At 39.8% G+C, this 19,014-nt stretch overlaps 1 protein-coding gene across 10 annotated transcripts in view; it reads right to left on the reverse strand.

Annotated features, from left to right (window-relative positions):
- Positions 1-19,014, reverse strand: part of ANKRD44 (ankyrin repeat domain 44) — a 144,114-nt gene that overhangs the window by 35,183 nt on the left and 89,917 nt on the right. For 3 of the 10 annotated variants that reach the window (XM_074872766.1, XM_074872771.1, XM_074872763.1), the window contains exons 8-16: positions 18,666-18,878; positions 17,156-17,234; positions 13,873-13,987; positions 10,233-10,315; positions 8,815-8,932; positions 6,336-6,404; positions 5,455-5,595; positions 2,565-2,675; positions 1,451-1,562 (exon numbers count right to left, since the gene is read on the reverse strand). In XM_074872766.1, the coding sequence (XP_074728867.1) occupies positions 1,451-1,562; positions 2,565-2,675; positions 5,455-5,595; positions 6,336-6,404; positions 8,815-8,932; positions 10,233-10,315; positions 13,873-13,987; positions 17,156-17,234; positions 18,666-18,878 (1,041 nt within the window). The remainder of the gene's footprint in view (positions 1-1,450; positions 1,563-2,564; positions 2,676-5,454; positions 5,596-6,335; positions 6,405-8,814; positions 8,933-10,232; positions 10,316-13,872; positions 13,988-17,155; positions 17,235-18,665; positions 18,879-19,014) is intronic. The other 7 variants (XM_074872773.1, XM_074872770.1, XM_074872772.1 and 4 more) reach the window with 4 other exon arrangements.

A 19,014-nucleotide genomic window follows, 5' to 3' on the forward strand; every position in this document is an offset into this window, starting at 1 on the left:
CACAGGGACTATGATAAGAAAGCTGAAAGACAATTCCCCAGTGAAGACGCCGTTATAGAGATCTCTGCTCGGGCAAGTCATGCAAGAATCTGGTGATAAGACACGGGTAAGGTTGCAATACACATTGCTGTGGCCATACAAGCGTAGGCTTGTACACAGCACAGAGGAGTCTACTCTATATATACACCCTTCAAATACCAAGCACATTTGCTTTTGTTCCAAAAGGGCTTCAGGCTCAGCAGAAGACCCCTCCATGCCCACGTGCAGAGCCACAAGAGATCAGCTCTAGGAAAAGACTCAACACAAGGAAAGGCCAAACTCGCTGCCACAAGCAACAAAAGATCAATAATATTTAATTGTCCTAGAAACACATGCTTGCAGGTGGGAGCTAAAAAGGCTTAACATCCCACCTGAAATTCTGGCCCAGGGCTGCCCTGTGTAATTACAGGTTACGGTTTTCTAGCTGTTGTGACCCTGATGTAGGCCAGCTGCAATATTTCTCCTGTGGCGGCAGTACCTGACAGGGCTGGTAAACGTGGTGTGAAAGCAGCACGTGCTGTGCAGAGCTCCTTTTCAATAATTAAGTACTTTGACTCTTCAACAAAGAAAGAACCAAACAACATAAAACACTAAACAGCACACAGTGTTCTTACTAAAGCCTGAACATCTATACAATTTTCTTATTATAGCTTTTTTTAAAATCAATTGGAGCCTACATATATGTGACACAATAATGATGGATCACCCTGTATATAAAGCAGATCAGTTAACATCCATCTTCATGACACTGATTTTTAGAAGTCACAAACTTCTATAAATCCATACTTATACATCTCCCAAATCCAAGTTTCGGCTAAAAATGTTTGGCTTCTTATAAGATACAATTTCTAATCATTCAAGAGCAGGATATTAAAAACCAACGACAACAAAAACCCCAGTGACATTGCATACAAGGTTAATCTTGATTATGGTAACTTTATCAATGCTCCTATTGTTTCATCAGAGAAAAAACAGGCACTGCAGGTATGCAGCTGACAAAAGCTATTTACTCTCTCAGTTTGCAAGTCAGATAATGTGCCAGCTGCAGAAGACATACACCATCATGTACTAGGAACTATCCCTTACTACTGGCACATACACACACACCGAGAATATTTTGATCACAGTTAAAAACAATTTGAGAACACATAGACTCCACTCAAAGACAACATTTAAGCACCAGCTTACTGAACAAGGGCTGGATTATCAAGATTAACATGTTTTTAAGATACAACTGGTTGCATATACTTCAGTTAACTGCACTGTATTGCAGGTTTTCACAGATTTGTGAATATCCAAAGAATTCAAATAGTAACCATCAGGGCATTTCATAATACTAGCATATATACATATATATATATATATATATATCTCAGCAGTTAAGAGTTCTCCAAACTGTCTGAGCACTCACCAGTTCCAAACACTGCCGGTGCCCATAGGCAGCAGCGTAATGCACAGTGTTGTACCCCTCTTTGTCTTGGATGGACGGATTGGCATCATTTTGTAGAAGAAACTCTAGACACCTGTGGACAATTCACTGGTTTAAATGAGATCTCACAGTATTTAACAGACATCTCTCACTGGAACTAGGAGCAGTGCTGAAAACTGGCAGTTAATTCTGTATTTCTAGCGGCACCTCAAATCACTTACGAGTTTCCCTCTTTTCACCAAGAGCTCCCCACATTCACCATTTTTTAAACAGAAAATTCCTACTCATCTTTGAAGATCTTCTTCATAAACAACGATCTTCAACCCAACCTTTGCTACTCTAGATCACAACATCATTTTCTATTACAAAGCCTGAAATAAACCTTCACACTCTGTATCGTGATGTAAACACCTAGAATTGTTACTACTGTACGTAAAAATTCTTAGATCAAACCTCCAAACATGCACTATGGCAAGCTGAAAAATAAAAACTTAACTGAGTGAATTTCCTGCCATGTATGTTCATAAATATATTTTCTTCTTTGTTGGCTAATTTTTTTTAAACCGTGTGTTTTTCAGAGGATCCCTTATGCTCTTTATAGTGCCTGCCACTTTTTCTTATACCATCAAGAAATCATCGTTTTGTTATTGGTACTTTCTTCCATAGCTTGTAATCTGTAGTGAATGTAAGGCTGTCATATGAAAAGGGGGATTTTTTAAAACAAAAAAATCATTAAGCAGCTAGATGAAAATGTCAATCCAAGTAAATAGAGGAATCCATTGGCTACTTCTTTTTGCAACATCCGTGCTCAGTGAAAAGCATTAAAATAAGACAGTGCATGATACTAAAGAATTATTAAATTACTGAAGCAGTGCATTTTCAATTAAGAAACAGCAACAAGCACAGAAACAGAAATATTAGGGAATATATGCACGGAGAAGAGCATAGAGCTTTTTTCTTTAGGTTAGCCCTCATTAAAGCCAAGCATTGTGTTTAGCAGAGCAATGAATGAGCAAAAGCAGAGGGTAGACTGCAGCCCAAAGCAGTGGCATTCTCCAGAAATGGAGTCTAACTGCTTTATTGACACCAAACTTACAATGCAGCTTCTTTTTCCTTCATCTCATTGGCTCTTTCAAGTTCTTCAGCATTTTCATGGGAGTTACCTAAAATATTCTTTCTTCTTAGCACAGAGGACAGAAAAATGCAACTTTTTTTCAAAATATTATACCAGTGATTTTGCCGCAATCTGCCACCCATCCCCAATCTCCTCTTCAATGAGTTGACCTCCTCCAGCCAACAATAAGAATTATACAAGTTAAATGTGTGTACTTCATGGGTCTGCAGCTAATAAGTTTTGCAAGCTATGGAGACAGCATGGTAGTTTATCATCCCACAAGTCAATGCCAGAAAAAAACTCATAGAAAATTCCGGTTTCTATCAGAAACAGTTTGACCATCACTTTCTAGAATCCCTCCGTTTCTCCCACAGCAATGCTGTGCATTTTGTTTCCTTTGCAGAGAGGAACTCAGGATTACCACAGCTTGCTTCTTCCTTCAGTAACCTGCTAGTTCTTCTCTAGCATTTAGGATTTAAAGAAACTTTAATCACTGATACTAAATCGGTCTATATTGAATCTGCATTAGCTGGGTTGCTGACTCTCATCACTTTCTGTGAAATATCTGGCCAACACTGTGTGAATCTCCTGGTCAGGTCCTCTGGATTCTTCAAAATGCTCAACATGTCCTCATATTCCTGCATACCCAGATCATTTCTGGCACCTCTGCTTCCCAGCTGGATGGATGGCAGACAGAAGACTATGATTTGTGATCTTACAATCGTGAGCTTGTGATTATGATCTTTCTTGGCCACCAAGGCTAACACAGAATATATTACAAACTGCCATCATCATGGATTAGTAGCTTGAAAGGTTTGTAGAAGGACAGTTGATAATTTCACTCTCAATATAACATGCAAATTCCTGACTGGATTCTGCACAATGCAGAACAGTACATTCTTTCTTTAATATGCAATTTCCCATTCGTAACTGTCAAGATTTGACATTCTTCCTGTGGGTGCTAGAAATAATGGTTGTTCTACAAACCCAGATGTCCACTGACTCAGAAAAAACTTAATTATTAATAAAATAACTCCCCTGAATATTAACATTGTAAGCTCATAGACAGTACTCATATGCTATGTTGAAGTCCTACCTGCATCTGCTTTCGGTTAACTACAAATCAGCAAGATCCCAAAATAAGATTCCCTGAAGAGAATAAGTGATGATCTGGAGAAACAGTACGTACTCAGAAACTGCAATCATCTATTTAATGAAAATGCTGTTGTGATTTCCATTGCAGGAAAGGGACCAGAAGCAACATTTACCAAAATAGTTGAAACAACAGGGCAACCTCACTGCACCAAGACTTCTCCCTGCTCATTAACTGCCCACATCCAAAGTTAAATAATTATGAATATTCTTTGGACTGAGGTTGCGTGACCTTGGGAGTTTTTTGCCATTCAGCAGGAAAAAAAATATGCTGACCTATAAAATAATGGACTGCAAATAGCGTTTCATCTATGTAACAAGGCTTCTTCCAGAACATCTCAAACTGGAAAATTTAATGAGAAGACAGCATCACCATATCAGAATCAATTTGTTTGGACTATAGGGGCAAATAAAGGCCACATATTCCTGCCAATGTTCAGGATGTGACTGAAGTAAGCTTTTTTATAAAAAAAAAAAAATAGTGATGGAAGTAGATGCATCCTGAAGTTAATCAGGAGCTTATTTAAATGCAGGAACTTCACCTACAAAGAGCCAAAAGCTGAAAAATGCACAACCATTCTCAACACCCCAAATAACACCTCACCCTGGCAAGACAGAATTAGAAACAGTCAGCGGTGAAAGCCTTCCTACAAGCCTACTCTGACTGTAATGCCAAACACAGACCTTTGAAAATTCTGCTGCCTTCTTCCCAGCACTGTTCACATTTGAGGGTGATAGGAAAGACATTTTTTATGTCAGTATTATCACAGCAAATGATGAAGAAGCTACCACGGCTCTGGTATGGCATGCAAACCTCTACCATAAGGTTAAGCCAAAGTTTTCCTGCAGTGGCTTTGAGGTGGTATTCTGCTGGGAATGAACCAGATGTATTTTTACCAGACTTCACTATACAAGAAAATAAAAAAATAGTTCCTTACTGTTTAGAGGAATGAGACAGAGAAACATGGGATGACCTAAAATAAATACAGGTCGCTAACAGTTTTAGGAGAGAACTAACAGGATAACTGTGAGCCTGTTTTATACAGTATGTTATAAGGAAGAGATTGCCAAAATATGCAACTATCTGAGAATTAGAAACTACAGCCACTAACCACGGATTTCTATGTTTTGCAGCTGTTTTCCCCCTTTCTCAAAAGAACAGCACTGCGTTCTGCCAAAGCATATTCCCCAGGCCTCTCTCTTTTTAAAGTCTCTAAAAAGCAACCTGTTTGGACAGGGTGAGCATTTTTATCAGCTCTGACAGTGGAGAGAGACTGCTGGGTAGATCTATCCCATCTTTTTCAGATGTCCATCTGTCACTATAGCCCGTCTAGGAAAATCTATCCTTCTGCTGTCTCTTGCTCCACCCCTTCTGATGGACTTGCAAAGCAGATGTAGAAAATTCTCTGAGCTTACTCTTATAAGGAAACCACACAGAAGAAAACAGAAGACAAAACGTTGTGAAAATAGTTCACTAGGACAGGGTGGCTGCAAAACTGTGCGTTACATCAAAGGTGATCCATAGAGCTGAAATGCCACATCATCTGGGGATATGGCTTATAGTCAGAGCAACTCAGTGTGGAGTTATGCATACATCTGAGAGAGATACGTTTGCTAGTGGGATCACTATTTTGGCTCAAATGACAGCATCATGAAGAGAATAGAATGGCACTGATTTAGCAAAACACTTTAAACAGGGAATACAAAGAGTCTTTCTTACTTTCGGTCCATGTCAGAAGCAGCAGCATAGTGCAAAGGGGTGCGTCCCCAGTCATCCGTTTCATTAATATTGGCTCCTGTTGTCACCAGTGTCTCAATACAGTGGAAATGACAATTTGCAGCTGCATAGTGCAAAGGTGTCCTGGAACATAAGTGACAACTTGTTACCTCATATTCCAGTACGCACCACCAAGGACAACAATAAACCTTAACTGCTGCATTCCTACAGATTTCAAGCAGTCAATATCAGCGCCTTAAGTTCCTCTGATGAAATGCAAAGTTACAGAAATTTAACAAAATTATGTGTTAATAGGAAGTTTTAGTGCTCCTACAAAGCCTAATAGGATACAGATCATCAATCTGTGTCTTGCAAACGACCTATTGCCTGTGACAGCCTCTGCTGTTGCTCTGCATACAGACTACTTTCTTCCAGTGGGGAGGCAGAGCAAAGCACAGTGTCCCTTGCAGCATCTTATGTAGCCAGCATAGCAACACTCATAGCAGCAGTTCATATGGGGGAAAAAAACCTCTAGGAAGCACATCAAATATCACCATCACGATCCAGGTATTGTCTTGGGCACACAAGCACAAGAATTTAGGCAATAAGAGAAGCAATAAGGAAAAAAAAATAAACCTGTGATATTTTAAAACAGAAAACTCAAGAGGGCAGGATGGCTTTTATGTATTTAATGAAGCCTGCACCTGTCTGCCTGGCATATAACTGCAGCAGCAAGAGTTCTGCAGAGAAGAACAAACTCCTACTTTATTTTACTGTAATTTTTCATAGAACATATGATTTCCAGACTGGGGTGGTCTTTCTTCCTTGCCTGCTAGATTCTTTTTTTTTTTTTCTTTTTTAAACAAGCTTCATAATTTACCTACCTCCCACATTTGTCCTTCTTATTAAAATCTGCTCCACTGCTTTGCAAGAGTTTTATACATTCAACATTACTGGAAAGAGAAGTAAAGAAAACAAAACATGAACAAAACAGAAGTTTAGATCTGTGTTGCCCCCTCCCCCCAAAAAGAAAAATGTTACTCTATTTTTGTATTATTTGCCATGCAAAAACAGGGTACGGAGAAATACAACATGAAATTCAATTAAACAGAAAATGAAGCTTTAAAAAACTATCTTCTTTCTTTCTAGAAAACCTCAAACTTCTGCTGAAGAAAAAAAATAATTTTCCAAAGGCAGCACAGTAAATGTGATTCGAATTCTACAAGTGTGCTTGTAGATTTTCAATGCAAGCTGTACTCTAATACTTCCCACACTGAACTGGTATTTTGTAAGAGAACTTCAAAAGAAAGTTGTTGCTAGCTTATAAAATGCCAGTCTAATAATGAAGAGGTGACATTTAACGAAATCCACCCCTGTTCAGCAAAGCATTCAACAGTAAGCACTTTGCTCAAATCCTGTTTACGTAGTAAGATTTAATCACAAGAGTTACTTTTAGGTTTATTCTCATATGATTTGTTGACTATTGATAGATTTAAGGGGCGCAGCTATTTGAAGTGACTGTCACAACAAGATTGCATTTATATAGGTGGATTAGTTAGATTCCATTGCTTTGTATCTGTTGAAAGAATTCACCACAGCATAGCTGCTTCTTCATCTTGTTTAAAGCTAGGTGATTTTTAGTAGAAAATAAAAGAGCTGAATTCTCACGTTTTGTAATTCAAGCCAATAAATGTATGATTCCAAGCCAGAAAATGACATAAAGAAGCACAGCACTTTCCAAGACTCCTTGTCATTTACAGGGGCAATAGATCATTTGTGTTCACAATCAGATGAGCAGGCCTTTGAAATATGTTCTCCTCCTAGTACCCATGCAACTCCCATTAATGTAATGGGAGTAACAAGCATGTGTCAGGCAAAAAATGAATGCCTTCTGTATAGCTTCAGGAAAAAAAAAAAAAGACCGGATGCAGTATGTTGGCGTATGTTCATCCCTAAATTGCTATTGCATAAAATAGCTACAGAACACTCACCGCAATGTACTAAAAATAAAAACACTTGTTAGTGATGACAACTGTAGTAAACCACTGGAAAAATATGGTTTATTTTCATGAGCCACTTTTGCTTCTTGTGAAGCATCTCCTTCTCTTTAGGACAGCCACGTTGTTTTTATTATTCTTTTGGGGTGCAGCCTTATCAAAGAGGTAGCATCTGAACTATACTATGATAATCTCCATCCAAGCAACAGTCACACCTCCTCTATTAATGTGAGACAAGTATCAAGAAGAGTAACACCGTAAGAATAATAAAAACAGTATTTGGATCAATTTTATTAGTTTTTTGTAGTAACAAAAAATTTGTGATATACATTTTGGTCCACTAAGAAGTAAAAACAACTTCCAGAGAGACTGACAAGTATTTGCTGTGGATGACCATTTCTGCTTGCTGTAACCACAGAGAATCCAAGCTGGGTTCTAGCCAAGGCTCCATTTCAGCTGTTTTCTGAGCCATAAAGTACTCAGCAGAAGAGTCAAAACTCAATCCTTGACAAATGTTTTGTCCTTTTGCTAGATTAACTTCACAGGACTCCACTGACAATTATTTGTAAATATTTAAGCTAAGTGGATGCTACATTTTCAACCTAAATTATGTATTTCAGTCTTCATTTGTTTCCATTTCTGGCCTCCCAGCACTTATTAGGAATGCATCACCCTGAGAGAACGACAGTCCTTTGACTTTCTAATTTGGAGCTTGGGGGTTGTTTGCTTGTTTTGGGGTTGTTTTGTTGTTGCTGTTTTGGTTTATTGGTTTTTCATCTAGAAACTTTCGAACTTGCACCTGAAAAATGGGAAAGAGGGAGATGGGCTGCATTTGGACTCCAGAGTTGCAACCTGACGGGCACTGTTGCGTAGTTGCATTTTTGGACGAGGACACAGTTCAAAGCATTAACTTCCCTGCCAGCAGCATCCCAGGAGCTACAGCTCCTCCTCCTCATTCGCTTTGCCCTAGAGGAACTGATTTCCTGCTGACCACTGGCCCTCAGCAACCGTTGTGGCCAACAGACAGACCTGGGTGAGTATGCAGTACCCCCACCCAAAGCTGAAGCATTCTTCACACGGGCATGAAAAGAAAGAGTTTTACCCTATGCTGAAACCCATGCTTCAAATCACAACCCAGCTCTCTGCGGTAGAGGGAACCAGACCATCTCCTTTACTTTGCAAGAAACCCCTACACGAGGGCAGTGGCAATAGACAGCCTCAAGTGACCCAGATCTGACATCTGACCACTTTGCTTCTCTTGCACCACAATAAATTCCTCTGTGGATGGCACAGTCAAGTTGGCTGGCAGCAAATCTGCAATGAAGCCACTAAATAACTTACAACAGCTACAGTCACAGCTACTCACCCTCCTGCAGCGGCAGCGTGGAGGCACGTTCTTCCAAAACTATCAGGGGTGTCTATTTCAAAGCCTGCAGACAGCACGTGCTCATTACTAAACAAGGACACTATGCTATACTTTTGTCCTAGTTAAACCACAAGAAACATTGCAGAGACAGAAAAATCAGTTAGTTGGAAAAAAACAGAACGCAAGCAACTACAGTCAGAAAGAGGTTGTCACGGGAACGGCGAGCGGCTGCTCCAGTTTGGCAGCTCTATAAAAAGAGCTGCAAAGTCGACGAGCATCTATTTCCGCATCCAGCTCTGCGCCCCATCCCTATTTAAAACCATGTGACAGGCATTTATAAGGCAGATACTTATCAAGAGGACGGCAACAGCAGGACATGAAGACAGAAAACATGAAGAAATGAGAAAAAAACAGAGTCAGTCTGAACATGAAATGGGGCCATTTTTATTATGTGTGGTTTTCAAGGTTGGAAAGAGGCTTCCAGGAGCACTTAGGGATATTCATCACAATGCACAAGGTCAATGATATAAGCCTAGCAGTATTAACTCGGGTCACCCAGAGCTTTTTTCTCTTCCTTCTTGATCTAGTGGTCAAGGCCAGAGTGCGCCAATGTTTAATGTAATGGGATACGTACTTGCCATTTTTCACACTTTTTTAATATCCTACAGAACTCGAGTTTAGGGGGAAAAGTAGTTGTAGGAGATTTTACATGTTAAGTAATGAAGCAGTTTTCTAGAAAAAGCATATGATCTGCATTGTGATTTTTTAACTCATGGGAACTCTTGCCTGGAAAAAAAGAATTTGGAATTTGGCACCTGATCACTGCCTCTTTTGAAACAGTTGCATCAGCAAACTCCTGCTTCTTTTGCTTTGGGCTCTCATGAGGATCCTGAGACTGCTCTCTCGACACTACACTTTCACTCATTTCCCCTCTCGTGCCCACAGAGCTTTGGCCAGCCTAACTCCTTTACTCTGCCTGGATTCAGAAACACACTTCAGCTGTATCTAAAATACATCATCGTCAGTGAGATATAAATACCTGCATCAATGCAGGCACCAAGGAGATAATTTCCTGAATTATTCCTTCGGGGGAAAAAAAATCCAAATCAAAACAGTATCTCACACTCCTACAGTTTGGAAAAGGGTCCTAAATTTCCTCCCTCCTCCTGGTGAATTAATATACACTCTCTGAACCTGCCAGGAGAAAAGAGCTTCAGGCATGAACAATACAGGATGCGAGGAAGTACCAGCATGCCATTAGGAAAGCCTCGCAGGCTCCGAACACTACACCACACAGCCGAACACAGCAGCACAGGAAGTCTTTCATTTGAACAATTCACAACAACGAGTATAAGGGGGCCGAAAGCAGCAGAGACAGACACTACTTGAGCTCCACAGACACTGCGGGATTTACTTACCCGATGACAACAATTTCCTGCAGCAGTCTGAGTGAGCATTCAGCGCTGCTAAGTGTAAAGGGAACATGTTGTGGATCCCACACCTGAAAGGCACAACAGCCTCGTTACACAGAGTCATGTGAAAATGCAGGTTGCATACAGACACAACACATCAAAAGCTCCTTCCACAAAGGCAGCGGTTTTTATATTTTTTGAGGAAGATTCTTCCTGCCATGCTATTTTTATCTGTATTTCCTTACCAGCCTTCTTGGGAGTTAAAAATATTCTGATACAGCAAAATTTTGGCATTATGCTTTGAACAGAATGGGGCAGGAAGGTTTCTAAAAATTCAAGGCTAAAGCCAAGGTAAGGGAGGAAGTGAGAGAGCAGTTATTGCTTGGAGTCAATTTCCCGGTGCGGGATGCACAAATTTCTGCATTAGCTACACATACTGCAACTGCCATTCTGAAGTAAAAATAAATGCAGAAATCTTCTTGACAGTATTTCTGAAACCCATTTTTCCTACAGTTAACATCCTTTAGATACCTCTCGTGGGTTTTCAAAGCTTCCCCTTCTTCCCTCTATCTCTCTCTTCCCTGGGGCTGGGGTAGCTGATGGCTCTTCTTCACGCTTTCCTTTAGGCTGCCGTGACACTTAGGTTTTCTTCCCACATCCTAAGAACCAAACATCCAATTTTCCTATTTGCTCCAGCTACACTCCTCACACTCCCTTTCACTTTTATCCCCTTTTAACACAGGACCTCTCTTCATTACACTATAAACTTCTCAGAGCAGACATGCCAGGTAAAAAAAAAAAAAAGTAGGCACCTATCATTAGGCTAAATCTGTATCAGGCAACCACATAGTTTTTAAACAAGCTGAGCACTCAGCAGCTTTTATTAGTATCAGCAAATCAGCCCAGTTCAGTCCCTAAGCATGCCGCTGTTTACTGTCTTAGAAGACTTTTGGGTTTGGACATCTTGGCTTCTGTCATTTAGCATTGTTTTGTGAAAAGCATCTTGTTATTCTAGAAATATTATCCTACCGGCAGTCCTCCAAGTGCACATAAACACGGAGTTTCTGAAACCAACTATCTTGACAAGATTATCATCTACCGCCTGCTTCAGCAGATATATTTTTGAAAAATGACACACTCTTGAACAATAGCAGATGGATTCATATCTGCCCTTCATTTCTGCAAGACAATTGGTGGATGGGAGTGTGTGATCACCTCATGGAAGAGGATTTCAGATACGGACCCAAAGATGAAGAAACTTGTTTTTCTGCAAGACTCACTATAAATCATAATTACTAATGAAGCTTTAGACAAAAATTAATGTGGATGTTTATAAAGATATCTTGCTCTCTCCAACATTTTATACACATATGTATTTAACTAACTTTGAAAAACTTACTTTTTCCAGAAGCACAGGCTCATCCTTCCTGTGTCTTCACATTAAATGTGTCCTCCTTGCTGCTTCACTACACTTAGGAGTGACTTGGGGTGCTGTACAAATTTTAATTTTGCTAGCTAGTGTCAGCATCTACATTTTAGAGTAAATCTATTAAAAGATGATCTGACATCCTATTCTTTGAAGGAAAAGGCACAAGCTCCACCAAGCTGCTGCATCTGTACGAACAGGTTGCCTTTTTTAGCTGTGGATTCATTTATTTAAGCTAATATAGGACATTCTGTATCGCCGTGCATCTTCCTACACCCATTTCCCTCTATCTCCTCCTCCACCTAGTTATCTAAAGGAATATTTTTCTTCTTTCATGTCAAGTTTTCCACCAGCGCGTTTTGGCTGGTTTCCATCGAAATACACTATCTGCACATCTGCTAACCAGTGTCACACTTCTATAGCACTGTTCACACTGGTTCCTCCCACCCCTTACACACTTTCCCCTTTAAATGCAGTTGCCTCAAAGACTGACTGAGCTGTCTGCAGTTGTTTCTAACAACACTGCAGAATTTTCTTTTCAAAGCCAGTTCAGGGAGCTCAGCCAGAGTTATTTACATGCAGCACATATGAAAGCCCATTCCCAGCATTTCAATGCTCCTTGTTTAGCACAGACAGTAGCATCATTTGGATCTGCCTGGTGTCTCTGAGCCAACTTCTTATTTCACTTATTTCTGCTGCTGGAAAAAGTATTTTATTCAATCAATGTTCCAGTTGTCCATGTGTGAAATAGAAATTTCTAACTGGATAACCCTGATTCCAAGAGTGGGCTATCCCACTGCATCTCATTTTCCCTTTAAACCTCAAGATAAGAGACAGACTGAGACTTGCTGTACTGGAGAAAGAGCTAGGAAAAATACACGTCTACCGAGACACCAAGATCCTGATGCTGGCTAAGTTAATAAAATCCAGTGACGTTAGCTGAAGCCTGTGGAATTTCATTATCCATGCCAACTGAAGATCTGTTCCACCTTCTGAGTTTACATGGTGACAGTTGTACTTGATAAAGGAATATGGGCAAAAATGTGACCCTTTTTAAACATCATCAAGCAAACAGAATACTGAGAGCTGCAAGTATCTTCAAAATTAAAACCAGCTCATTTGCATCTGAAAGCAGGTTTTCCTACCTATGTAAGTCAAGAATAGTCACTGATTTCTATGATAGGTTCTAAGTAGAAGACTCTTAAATCATATTTTGGAGACATGTGAAGGTAATTGCCGAAAACTTCCATTCATGAAATCAGATGCTGCTATTAAACACATGGTACAGATATCCTTCATGGCATGGCATTACTCTGGCCTTATACCCCTTTGCTTACCTTCGGGTTTGCTATTTTCTTTTAACAGACCATAAGAACCTAACATAATTAACCAAAACTCAAGTACTCTTAAAAATCAAGCACCTGCCAATGTTTGAGTTGACAATACTTATACTGTGGGTGCAGTCTTGACACACGTGCAAGAGAAAAAAAAAAAAACCAAACAAATTGAGTTGAAGCAGAAAGCACTAACAGCATTTAGAAATGTGTCTAATTTCAACTGCTTGTCTTTCTGTTCAAAAATACTCCCAAACTCACAGATCAGATAAAAGCAGTCCTATTATTTCAGCCACCTGAGTATCAGAAACCATGCAACATCAAGACAAGCTGTAGTTATCAGAAATACTTAGTATCATCTGCTATGCAATACTGCATTTCTATTGATTATCCTATGTCATACCAAAAAGCACAAGACAAAAGAATAATTGCCATGTATGACAGGCCACTAAACATTAGGCTAACTTAGATAGTAAGGAATGTGCACACAATTCCCTTGAAAGGCATCTGAATTTTTTTCAATTACATTTCCTATACAAACACATTGCTACGGACTTTCTGGAATAACTGTGATCAAGATGCACTTTATATACATACGTACTTCATGTACATTATATACCACTGTGCCACATCAATGCTTTAGGAAAAAGAAGCAGCACTTGTACTACTTGTAACTGCTTAACTCATCATAGGAACTTAGTAGGACTTCCTTCCCCTCCACACTTGCCAAGTGTTCATATTTTAACCCCATGTCACCTGCTGAAGTACAGTACAATCATGCTTATCCATTTTAACCTTCACACTTCAGAACCCGAGGAGTAACTGTGTTTCTAGGCATCAGACAGAACACTTGGTCATTAGAAACAGCTCCACTTCAGGCACCTACTTGGCAGTATCAGCTCCGCTGGTTATGAGGGTGTTAATCAAAAGCTCATGTCCGTATCTTGCAGCCACGTGCAGAGGGGTGTTACCATCCTTATCAACACAGTCAATTTCCCCCCCTGCAAAAGATATTTTCATACAGTTTAACACTGAAAGATTAAGCATGAACCAGTGGCCACAAACATTATTTCTCTCTAGCAAATGCAGCATAACCAGTCTAGCCACAGAAACACTACATTTCAGAGACCGAGAACCAGCACACAGCAAGCTGTCAGCCACTGGTACTGAACGTGGTCTGGCAGCAGCATTTTCACCTCCCTCTCCAACTGCAGTGGTGGGGAAAAATGGTGGGAAATAGGTGACAGGATGACATACAACATTCATGTACATGATTCAGACTTGCTGCTCATCTAAAGGTACAAATGGATGCCTGGAATTAAACTAACCAAATAAACTGCTGAAACTATGCCCTCATTCATAAAGGCATTGCCACTCAACCTTACCTGTAAGACAGCAATGTTAAATAGTTTGTTCAGGAGTCCAGCCAGCACACACTGCAAACAACAAGTGTGTTGTGTGCCTTCTCTGTGTCTCACCAAAGAACAACTGAACAGCGCTTAAGTAGAACTTTTCCTGTTATAATTTAAGCCTGTCATCTTGTGTTTTATCCTCACAAGCAGGAAAAGTAGATTATTTCTTTCTTCTATGCTGCGGCTTTTGATCCATGCAAAGATTGCTATCAAGTCCTTGTTTTCTTTTTGGACCGAGGAACTGTAATTTTTTCAGTCTCTCCTTGTAAGTCAGGTTTGTTGCACTCCAACTATTCTCATCCTTCCCCCAGTCCTCTCCAGTTGGCCCACATCCTTCTGGAAGTAAAATGTCAAAAGCCCAGGAACAGTACTACAGCTGACATCTCCCAACGCTGAGCTGAGCAAAAGGATTACTTCATGCCTGCTGGCTACACTCCTATCTATATAATCCTGTACGTTTTACAGTACCATGTACATTGTTGATCATTTGTTTTAAGCACCATGACATTGTAGACTTGTGGTCAACAAGCTTCTGATCCTCTACATGCCCCAGATCCCTTCTCGAGGAACTGCCATCCACCCAGCTGTTGCCATTCTGAACTTGTCCAACTGATACTCCTGCCTGTGTGTGGGATCTTTCCTTTGCTTCACTTGCATTATAACTTCTGACTCCAATTTTACAGGATCATTTTCCATTCTGACTCCACCTTCTGCCAAACTAACAGTCTCTCCCAACTTCATGTTTTCTCCAAATGTTAAAAGCACATTTTCTACTCCACTATCCAAGTTGTTAATGAAAATACTGGATAGTTCCAGACCCAGGAGGGAAACTGAAAACCCCTCTCTACACCTTCCATTTCAACAACAATCCATTTATTACTGATCTCTGAGTGTAGTTTTTCTACTAGTTATGCACCAACACTGTAATATTTTAATACTCCGTTAGTTTGCTGTGAGAATACTTTATGAAAGCATGTAAAAAGTCTTGCTAACATCATGTTAATATTTACTGCATGTCCACTATTCACAGGAGATAATGCCATAACTGTGACAAGAAAAGTCCCAGTAAAACACTATACAACGTTTTCTAACAGTAAATAAAGGTCAGTGAAATGCTGGAACAGGTTCCCTGGGGTGGAGCCTCCACCAGCAGAGGTCTCCCCAAACATTACCTGCCCACAGAAAAGTCAGAGGATTGTTCTGTGTTTGCAAAGCTTACTACCCTGCTGTAGAAGAGAATTACGTGTTTCAGCATCTTTTACTCTTGAAAAATCTATGCCAAATATTGCCCACTCCTCCCTAAGTGTTTACAAACTGTTCATTCACTCATTTCAGAATTTTTGGCTGACCTATGTAAAATTCTCCAGCTTTTCTTTTTCCCCCTTTTTAAAGATAGGTATGACTTTTGCAATTTTCCAATTTTAAAGCAATCCATTCGTCCTCTACAAGTCGCTAGAGACAGCAGTAAGAAATTGAGACTCTTTAGCCAACTCATTAAGTACTGCAGTAAGTACTGCAGAATGAAACTCCATTTCTTTAAATCATTGACATTTCTCTCTTCCACAATATCCCATGGTAATGAGGCATAAAGTCACTTGCAATCAAATCTGTGTACAATACTAAAATCAGAGGGGCTGCAAACAAAGAAAGAAAGAAGCAAAACCCAAGTATATTGAAGAAGAGTAGAGAGGCGTGAAGGACAGATGAAGAACTGCCAGTCCTTTCACACACAAATACAACAAACAACAGCTGTAAGTCAGAGAGCATATTTGACTAAACAAATAAAAATTGCATTAAAGCACAGTTCTTCCAGTTTGACCAAACTCCTTTTATTATTACTGTTTTATTTATCCAGGGAGACATATGACAACAATTTGCATGATGACCTGAAATAAGAATGAGGTCCTGAAGACCTGCATTTTAAAATACAATACTGTGTAAATGTGTAATTACATTCACAGTGCAACTGTTCAGTCATCTTCAACATCTCACACTTAAGTTCCAAGTTTGGGATTTTGGAAAACAAACAAAAAAAAACAACCAACAAACCCCAGACCATCCTGTCTGGTATACTGGCCAAGGCTGGGAAGCATAAGTAAATAATCAGTAATAGCAACCTCTATCAATAAGAAACAGACCTCTCTCTACCAGATCTCCAACAATAATACCTGTTATACTCTGTAGTATTTTTGTACAAAGGAGTTACCTGATAAATGACTGATAATCAGGAATCCTGGCTATGCCAAAACAAACAAGGTGGCACTGGTCCACCCCCCTGAGTATTTATTCAACACTTAATGAAGACAGTGGCGAGGGGTGGACCTAAGGGCAGTGAAAGAAGTAGAGCTGCTGAGTGCAGGGCAGAGAAAATGATCTGAGTTCTAACAACACCAGGCTCCCCAAGGGAGGACAACTAGAAACTTTTTCTTTTTTTAGTTTTTAAATAATTTGAGAAGAAAACTTTTGCCAAAAGACCTAAATAGAGAGTTGAACTCTTGTTTTCAGGTTAAGAATCACAACAGATCAGCTGGACCACAGTCAGCTGAAGGAATACAGGATTTTGTTAACAACCAAAATCTCAATTTGTGATGACATGCTGGAATGAGAGCTGTCAGTGCAGCTCAAAGCCGGAAGCTAATGGAGAGCTAAGCAACTCTCAGAGCAGTCCTTTGGCACTTTGGGTCAGAACAACTGAAAACTGCAACCTTAGAAATGCCTAATCTTTTGGAGAGTCATTAAATAGGCACAGAAGCTTACCATTCTGAATGAGGGTCTGCGACCGCGTGAACCTCCCATGGACAGCTGTCATGTGCAGCGGGCTCTTCCCATCCTTACTCTAACAGAAACAAAACATAAACCCAACTATTTTGCATGTAAAGCAGTGGAAACAATTTGAAGTCTCTCAGCTCAACATCCTACAGCTGTTCTTCAGATAAAACCTCCACCGTAGTAGGACTGAATCTATACATGATGGTAAATGCAGAAGTTAGAAGTGTACAAGTTAAACAGTTCCTCAGCAATGAGTAGGAAATGGGCTGGAGTGGAGCCCGTCCTTACAGCCTGGCTGTACACAACACCTGTTAGAAATCTACAGGTATATGACATATTATTCCTGAATATTAGTTTTAAGTAACATTTCCCATTCAGTCATTATTTTCCCTAACCCTTGCAACAAGGGGAATAAAGAAAAGCGAAGGAACCATAAAGCTGAGTAGGAGCAGTCTCTGAGAGATTCAAGAACTATATCCTGTTTCTCAATCTGCATTTTACACATACATCCCAGAATAAAAGCCACTATATTAAAAAGTTTTGGTTAATAAATTTCCACGCAGTCAAAACCAGGATGTCTACAAAAGACAATTAGAAAACAGGGAAGGCACATGAAAGGAAAGGTACAATGAGTAGAGATCAATGTTTCGGGTTCTAGAGAAAAAAACTGAGACTGGGGAAGCCGAGGAGCTGAGAAAATAGCAATGGAAGGGTACCAACCACACTACTCACATCACTTCATGTTTACTGGCATGGGGTTTCACATTCATTGGCAAGCACAGTCCCTAATTTCATTTTAATAATTCTGAGTTTAAATAGTGCACTGACTATTCACTGATCTCAGGGGACTTGCAAGAGGTGTTAAATGCTCGGAGACCAGTTTTATAGGTGGGAAACTGAAACATGCCGAGTTTAAAGTAAAGCAGATAAAATCTTATATGAACTCAGAGATCTCAAGTCTTCTGGTACCTATACCAGTACCCTCTGTTGGGTAACAGCAAGTCCCTTTCAGCTTCATCAAGATGTATCAATTTATCTCAAGAGCATTCAGATATCCTAAACAACCAGACTTTGTAAACTCAGGCTCTAAAACAGATAAACAAACAACCTTCAGTTCTTACTTCCCCAGGAAAATCAAAAGGAACTTTTTAGATTCAGTTTTAATTAAATCCATATTGCAGGGGGAAGGAAAATTTACCACCACTCTCTGAGATAACATTTTGACATAGCTCCTGGGACTATATTTTAGTAGTGGTTCATGCCTTCAGGAGAGTGGCTGGCCTAGAGTTTAAAGCTGTCATTATATTTATCAAGGCACTGAGAGCTCCTCTGCTGGGAAGTAATCTCATCCAAACAGTTTAATGATCAACATTCTCAGCATCACTCTACTTCCATCAAAGATTTAAAGCCATGCTGTACTCGTTATTATAGTTTCCAGTCTCCTGGGGTATGCAAAATAGGATAAAGTAAAACTGAAGAGCTGCAATGCAAGTTTTACCTGAATGTTAACATCTGCCCCATTATTCACTAGCAATTCAAGACACAGTGCTCCATGAGTGGAGGCAGCAGCAAAATGCAAGGGAGTGAATCCATTATTATTAGGCTGATTTACATTAGCACCATAGTCAATCAGCTCATTAACAACAGAATCCTGACCATTGTAACAGGCAATGTGAAGTGCAGTATTTCCATAGATGTTCATTTCATCAATCTAAAATGAGACAAGGAGACATAGTTAAAATTACAGACATCAGCTTACCATTTTACATAATGCATCACATACTGCAAATGGAAATAGCTGGAGGCTTGAACTGTCATAGGGTATATTTCTCACCAGCAAATTTCAT

This window comes from Strix uralensis, chromosome 6, assembly GCF_047716275.1.
Source record: "Strix uralensis isolate ZFMK-TIS-50842 chromosome 6, bStrUra1, whole genome shotgun sequence".
NCBI classification, from domain to species: domain Eukaryota; kingdom Metazoa; phylum Chordata; class Aves; order Strigiformes; family Strigidae; genus Strix; species Strix uralensis.